This window comes from Prunus avium, chromosome 7, assembly GCF_965620075.1.
Source record: "Prunus avium chromosome 7, drPruAviu1.hap1.1, whole genome shotgun sequence".
NCBI classification, from domain to species: Eukaryota; Viridiplantae; Streptophyta; class Magnoliopsida; order Rosales; family Rosaceae; genus Prunus; species Prunus avium.
In genome coordinates, this window is record NC_142290.1 from 3,910,732 (window position 1) to 3,918,930 (window position 8,199).

Below are 8,199 nucleotides of genomic sequence, written 5' to 3' on the forward strand. Positions count from 1 at the left end.
TAATTCAACAATGCGAAAGAAATGTAACCATTGTATAACAAAATAGAACAAGCACACATAAAACATACAATGTAACCAAACATATAGAACGCATACCAATTTCCCCAAGATGCACTAATGGTTGTTTTAAGATAAAAGACCAACAAAAAGCAGCAGTAGTTGCATATGTATCCACTGCAATGTTGTTATATTCCAACATTTGAAACAAGTCCTACCAAACTAGTTAGTACAACAATGGGGCAGTCACTAGTTGCAAAAAAAATTGACAAAGAAGTGGGTCAACCTCACATGGCCAAAGGAACATGCTTATTCAAAAGCAAAATGATGTTAAACATTTACACAAAGACAAAGTTTTCAAAATGGCATATCTACATAGAATTTATTCAATAATGGATATTTCTTTAAAGAACAATATATTGAATCTCATAATATGTGAGATAATAATCTTCCAAAAGCCACTAGAGACCTCAATTTCTGAAATTCATGTTACTATAATTCTTCATCCAGATATGACAAAAAAAATCATGTACTCTGTGAAAAGTTTATCTTGAAAATTATTATAAACAACATCAACAAGGCATTTCCCAACCCATGCAATGTATCCTACATCAGTGTCTATAGAAATAGCTTCTTCATACGTTGGAAGAAGACTTCTTATTAGCCAATGAAACTCTGTAAACTACTACAAAAGCTCCTTCACCGAACTTTTTCCTCATAGTCAATCATGGACAAAACCAAAAATTCCAGACATTTGTATAAACAGAAACCAAAAGGCATAAAAGTAAGATAATTTGTAACATATATAAGTGAAAACAATAACTAATTATAACTAGCAGACAAGCTAATCTAATGATTACAGAGTAAAAGTTCCCTCTTTTAAGAGTAACTCATCCCCATTATTTGGTTGTAGAGAAAATTCTACAAAAATATGAAATCAAAATGTAAGAGTTGAACAAGCAAATCAAAAGGGGTATGCCATATTTGAGAGACCCAACTGAGCAACTTAACACTAAGCCCAAACACAGCACGTGAAGGGCTAGGGGGTGAGAGACGAATAGGAGAAAGAGAGAGGAAGAGAAAGAGGCATGTTACCTCGCATAAGTAGGTCAGAGAGAGCGACCCACACACACACACACACACACACACATATATATATATATATATATATATATATATATATATATATAGAGAGAGAGAGAGAGAGAGAGAGAGAGAGAGAGAGAGAGAGAGAGAGAGGGTTTAGGGAAAAGAAAAGGTGATAAGGGCCCAATAATTATGTATTTATACTAGGTATTTCCAAAATGTCCAGCCAAGGATGGTATTTGGAGAAGTAAGTTTGGCCTTATGGTATTTTATGGTATTTCCCATGGACCCAGCCCGATAATTGTATATTTATTTTTAAATTAATAAATATATAATATAATATAACAAAGCATAAGTTACCCTAGAGCCACTCCTCATTCCTCCTAACCAAGGTCTAAAATATCGATGGTTTTGGAAATATCAGTAGTCCAAAAACACGGAAATTTCAATGGAAATATTGGGATAACATCGATATCGATAAAAATTGAATAAAAACCACAAAAATTGTAAGAAAAGCTTGGAAATTTTTCTTGAAACTTTGGAGGATGTTTATTTAGTCAATTATCTATTACTTTATCACACACAAAATTGGAAGGAAATGCATTGTATGATGGGTTTAACTAATTTAAGTTGATTATATAGCGAGTTGACAAACACTGCGAGTGTAGAAAATATGTAGTAATTAATGAAGGGAGATTAAACACACCATAATCATTTATTTATAATGATTTACTACAATATTTTACACTTTATATATTGCATGCTAAGATACATGAGTGATTTAGTACCACATAGAGTTCCTATAATGTTCAAATTTGAATTATTTACTCTAACACCTCCTGAGGTTTTCGATTTTTTCACAAAACTCCTTGAGGTTTTAGAAATTACAAGAATACCCCATGAGGTTTTAAATTGTTTTCACAAAACTCTTTTTTATTGATTTTATATTCAAAGATTGATGATTTTATACAAAAAAATTCTCTAAATCACAAAGTTGGCCTTTCAGATTATATCGCATATACTTCATTGAGGTTAATTTGTCATTTGCATAAATTTTTTTTTCAATGAAATCATCAATTTTTGGACAAACAATCAATGAAAAGGGGTTTTGTGAAAACAAACTGAAACCTCAGGGTTCATGTAATTTTTGAGACTTGATGGGTTTTGTGAAAACAAAAGAAACCTCAGGGGGTGTTAGTGTAAATAACTCTTCAAATTTTTCATTGTCTTACTCATCTCAATATTATCGATATTATAGCGATATTTTGGCCAAATGTTGCTTAAGTGTGAGAGAAATTATCGACGTTGATATTTCCGATATTATCGTCGATATTATCAATACTTATATGATATGTGTATGGATATGTTCCAAAATATCCTAGATCCGAAAAAACAATAATATCCCCGATATTTCGTCGATATTATCGATATTTTAGTCCTTGCTCCTAACTACACAACTACTACACAGTAGCCCCAATGAATCCCTATTAGGTTGCTGCATTTGGTTCACCTATACCTCCTGCAGATGGAAAAAATCATGGAGGAGCACCGAGCTTGCATATGAGAGTATATTGGCAGTTGTCAATCCTTAATCATCGAAGCCTTGCTTTTCTCAATTTTCCCCTGGTCAGATGGATAGTTTGATGCTAATGTTAATATTGTTGGTGGATTTGTTAACTTCTTTGGGTTTCTGCTCTCACTTTACATTGTGTTTTGTAGGATTTGCAGTAAAAAAAATTACCTTATAGTTACTGTGTGTATAATCTTCTCCAAATAATGAGGCCATATATCTTCTTTTGTTGTAGTGTGTTGCACCTTGCAAGATAAATTTTTTTATATAAAAAAAAATAGGGAATTTAGAGCGAGTTAGAGAGATAGTCTCCCATGGAGACGGGGGTTGGGTATGGCAATACAATTTTTGACAAAAACATTCATTTGGTGTAGAGGTGAAGGAACTCAAGCAACTGAACTATACCCCACTGGCAAATTTCGTCCATATTATTTATTGGGTTTAGGCATAGGCTATATATGTGGTTAATAGGAAGTTGATATACAAGTATATCCGGTGTATAACCAGCAGATAAAACGTGAATATATTTAATTGGACATTACAAAACATATTGTGGGAATAACACTACACTCTACCCCAAGTGAATTACAATCGCCACAACAATGACATTTATAAGGTTGTCACAACAATTGCCACAACATCTACTATATTTGAGTCGAATACCCGTAAAATGTTATTGAAATGTTATCTTGACAGAGTTAGCTTAGAACTGATATGAGTACAATTGAAACCCGAGATGGTCCATTAACAAACTAATCTAAACTACAAAAAAACATCTCCAAAGCAGTCGAATTTGCAGCAGCAACTATTGCTGTAACCATTCTGAGTTTCGCAGAGCCATTGCCTTGCCACTCAAGGAATTCACAGCTTCTTTATGACCTTCAAAACCAACTGTGTAACCATTCAGAGGACAGACAAAATGAAAAAAAGAGCAAAAGATGACAAGATCAGATAAAACATACAATTACTGGAATCTGCTAATCTAGTCTTAATGGAATGGCTTGCCAAAGCTCACACATGAAATAATAAAGGAGAAAAAAAGGGGAATCTAAAAGAGAATTCAAACTACATTGGGATAGTTCAATTAAAAACTAAGAATAGGAAAGTTCAAATTCTAAAACCCTTGTTTTTTCCTCAACACCACATTGATAATCTCCATTACATATGTTAACTAATTTCTCATTTGCACCAGCAGAATATAACTCTACTAAAAAGGTATTTCCTTGAGGTTATAAAGTATTTATAAGGTGCACAGAAAGATGAAATTTGAACCACATATAATAACATCTGCATAATCACTATAGCATAATGTAATGGGAAAGAACTTACTGTAGTGTTGATACCCATGCTCTAGCTGCACCAGGAGTCTCTGCACAAAGGAAGGAAGTGGTCTTTTTTCAGCGCGGTCCCAATATATAAAGAATAAAGTTAAGGAGCATGCAAGTTCAGAACCCGATCCAGTTTTACAAGAATGTTTTCTATAGCAGTTAAAAGATACTACCTCATTTTCATTTCTACATAACCAAAATACTAGATACAGAAACACAGCATCCATCACACTTTGGCATCCCACCGAAAACCCAAACAGAAAAAGAAGCCATGTAAATCATTATTGAAATTAGCATGTCCAACATTGTCAAATACAAAAAAATGCATGTAAATTATGATTTATAAAACTAATGGAATCATGTATATCACAAATTCACAATTTGAGTATCGTAGAATCAAACATAAAAAATAATAATAATAAATCCCACTTGGTTTAGTCAAGGTCAAGTCAAGACACAAGGCGTGAGATAAGAAAAACTCATAACTAGCACAAGAGTTATTGGCTGTTGCTGTCAATTTCTTAACAAAATCACATAAAGAAACCATGTAAGCAAAATGATTCATCTAAGCTAAAAAAGGCTTTCTAATAAATACAAAACAATTTAAAGAAAGGAACAGAATGTGATACTGAAGGAATTTTGCAGTATCAGAAGAATCTCAAATACCAATTTGGAAACCAAAACAGAAAAAAAAGCAAAATTCTTAGCAGAACTAACCCAAAATGTCAACCAAATCCAATTCAAAGATTTCACACATCTCAATTGAAGCAAATACTGACCTAACTAACCTAGTCCTTGACCTAATGGAATAGCCGGAAAAGACATCCATCGTTTTAATATACACAAACAGGAAAGCATAAACCAAACAGAGAGAAAACCCACCATAAAAAGTGAATAAATTACAAAAGCGAAACCCAAGAACCATAATACAGAGAGGATATATTGCTAATAAAAAAACCCAAAATCAGCCTTAGAAAAAAGACAAGAAAACAAAGAGGTATCCCACTCTAGTACATGTAAATCTCAACTAAAAGCTGGAGGACTTCAATAAACAAAGAATGCATCAAACAAACTTTCTCATGCAGAGGCACATTGTGACTGTATATATGTATACTTGCAGATTATATGTTAAGGACGATGAGGATGACTACGACCTCCAGCACAAAAACCGCCAGCACCCACCAACACTGCATCACACAAACTTTGCAGATTTTATACAATTCTACGGACAAGACTTTGATAGGAAATTTAAAAAAAAAGAAAGAGAGATTATTAGAATAAACTTCTAAGAGAACATGGTAAGCTCTATAACCTAAAATTATTGTATTATAGGGTGGCATTGTTCACAAAACTACCCTAACATATCCCTCTGCTACACCAGACAGTCTTCTTGCCACACTAAACAAAAATGGAATTTTGTGTTTAAATTCCTTTTCTCTTTGCAACCTAATGTCTTCTTTCTGTCCATTATGCATTAACTACTAGACTTCACCTTACATACAAGGAACCCTATCATAGGCAATCCATAGACAAAAAATTGCCAATGTAGTATGTACCATGGCCGTTAAAAATAAAAAAGCACTGCACAGAGCATAGCAGTTTGTAACTGTAATTATAATGAAGCTTATGTTAATGGTATACACACAAAATCAAAATCTCCGGGATATCATCATAGTAGAGTAATCTAGCAAAGGGAAAGGTACCTCTGATTCTCCTCCTCAATGTCGATTGTGGGGGTGTGGTTGTCAACTAAGCCTGGGTGCCGCTCAAGGCTTTCATCTGAATGTGGTTGTTGTGGTCAGAGGAGGGAACAGCATTGGGCAAGGCCTCGTAAGAACCCAATCTGCGGATTCCAACGGACTTGGAAACAACGGCATAGGTGACCATGACAATGAGCAAGACGAACATGACGTGGACCAAGAACACCAAATCCAGAATGGCCACAGCCCTGAAGCGGGACTCGTCGAGGTCACACTTGGTGGAACCCTCAACCCCGCTCACCACATCCAGCAGCCTGTGGCAGCCCTCCGGGATGAACGCCTCCACGTACAGCGACAGCCCTGTCTGCAACACCCACAGCCCCTGCAGGCACATGGCCGCCCCCAATCCCACATCCGCCACAAACAACCTTGGCTGGCATGCCAACACCACGCACAGCCCTGACGCCACCGCCGAGATCCGACCCGACACTGAGTCACACTTGGCCTGCAGATCCGACATCTGCACTGACGCGGCACCCCACGAGACCAGGCACTGTAGGTAGAAGAGGGCGGCAGCCAGGCCAAAGACCAGATCGGAGGGCAGTGGCAGCACAGATGGAGCCCACTCCGAGAGCAGCAGAGCGAGCGTGAGCAGCAGAAACAGGAAGAGGGAGGCTGCGGACTGCAGAGAGGTGAACCGGTGGACGGGGGTGCGGCCCTTAAGGAGTGGATCAGCGTCGAAGGAGGTGAAGGTCTGGTGGGCGACGGCAACCATGAGGAAGGCAATGATGGCGTAGAGCTGCAAGTACCTGAGGCGATTATGATTGGAAGACGAAGACGAAGAGGACGAAAGAGGGAAGGGGTGGTAGGGCTTGGCGGAGTACGACTGTGGGGACTTGAGGTGGTTGCGGGTGGTGGCCACCATGTGGTAGAGTCCCAGTGACACCAGTGCTGAGGACGACAATATCTGGTATACCAGGGCTGCCATTTCAATCTCTCTCGCTCTCTCTCTCTTTTTCCCTTCCCTTGGAGGAGTCTAAAGTAAACAAATAACAGCAAAAGCAGCAGCATCCAATTTTAATTAATTAAAACCAAACAGGATAGATAGATACAGAGGAATTGCAGTGCAGAGGCATGCATAAATTAAATGAGAGACGGCAAAAGGTCAAAGTAAGCAAGCAAATTAAATCTAAATCTCCAAGATGGCTGATCAATGATCAATCATTCATACAATTAGCATTTAGCATCAATCCTATAGATAGATAGATCAGGAATGAATCATTATACGAACAAAATTAAATCATATAATTAATTAATTAATTAATTAAAGAAGAACAAGAGAAAAAGAAAAGAAAAGCTGAAGAAACAAAGTTAGGAGGAGCTCCGGAGCTGACTTACCTCTCTCTCGGAAAAGTTGAAATTTCGATCGAGGCTGGATAATTCACAGCGGATCCAAATTCTGAGGCTGACGGGGGTTTTTCATTTTCCTTGTCTTCTTGTTTTCCTCCTTGGGTAGATGGGTTCCGAAGAGAAGAAGAAGAAGAAGATAATCGACTGGAGATGGGAGATTTGAGGTTTAGAGATGGATGCCCAGAAAGAAAGAAGAGATCAGAAAGGCCAAACGGTGGGCAATGAAAGAAAGAAACAAGGAACGAATGATGTGCCTTATTTTTATGGAAGAAGAAAAGACAGAAAGAACCAACTCATAAGATGAGAGGGCTGGCTGACGGAGATGGGGGGTACCGTACAGAACAGAAGTAACGGCGGTGGTGTCGGGAGGGAGGCTGGGTGGGTGCTGTAGCTGCTAGGGGGAGATCATCGAGGTTGGGTGGGTTTTGTTTTTTAATTTATTCACGTTCTTCAGGCACCGCTGCGCATCTATTATTCTCTTTCTTTCTTTTTTAATGTTTTAAATTTGCCTTACTTAATATTTGAACACCAAAGTAATATCATACCAATCAAAAACTTAAAAAATAATATGATACGATGTTATCCGGAACCGCACTAAACATAGTATAATTTTGTTACATTATTTATCTGAATCAGCACCAAATACCTTATAATATTATGAATAACGTGGAAACATATATTTCAATGACCAATGAGCGGGTGACACGTGGAAAATAGAAATTCTCTAGGTCAATTAGTTACCTTAATTTAATTAAGGAAAATATAATTGATTTAAGGTGGGAATATCTCCCTAAATCAAGGATGAGATTTCCACCAAATCTACTTGATTAATTTCAATCTCCTAGTTTTGGGTAAGAATAATCCTAATTAAATAAGATTACTCTTCAAATCCTAATTCCAAAAACCCTAGAGAAATCTCTCTCTCTCTCTCTCTCTCTCTCTCTCTCTCCCCGCCCGTCTTATCTCTCTCGCCTCACATGGTTAAGTGCCACCACACACGGCTAAAGCCACCCGACTCTCCTCGTGAGAGAAAACTTTATCCACTTTATCTATTGTCGTATGATTATCAAGTTGTCATCATTGTAGTTGAGATTTACAAGCTCCTAGT

At 37.2% G+C, this 8,199-nt stretch overlaps 1 protein-coding gene across 6 annotated transcripts; it reads right to left on the reverse strand.

The window, feature by feature from the left end:
- Window positions 1-3,282: 3,282 nt before the first annotated feature.
- Window positions 3,283-7,582, reverse strand: LOC110757886 (plant viral-response family protein (DUF716)). 6 transcript variants are annotated; one of them, XM_021959629.2, is made up of 5 exons: window positions 7,080-7,582; window positions 5,685-6,717; window positions 5,136-5,168; window positions 3,983-4,022; window positions 3,283-3,532 (listed from the first exon to the last, which is right to left on the reverse strand). In XM_021959629.2, exon 2 carries the CDS (start codon window positions 6,667-6,669, stop codon window positions 5,731-5,733), a length of 939 nt encoding a protein of 312 aa, XP_021815321.1. In that variant the 5' UTR covers window positions 6,670-6,717; window positions 7,080-7,582; the 3' UTR covers window positions 3,283-3,532; window positions 3,983-4,022; window positions 5,136-5,168; window positions 5,685-5,730. The 6 variants fall into 6 exon arrangements, with proteins under 6 accessions (XP_021815321.1, XP_021815319.1, XP_021815320.1 ...); XM_021959627.2 differs by having other exon boundaries at window positions 3,283-3,544; XM_021959628.2 differs by having other exon boundaries at window positions 5,096-5,168.
- Window positions 7,583-8,199: the final 617 nt, after the last annotated feature.

Excerpts from the sequence above, each read along its gene's own strand:
- LOC110757886 (XM_021959625.2), bottom strand. The coding sequence starts at position 6,669 with ATGGCAGCCCTGGTATACCAGATATTGTCGTCCTCAGCACTGGTGTCA.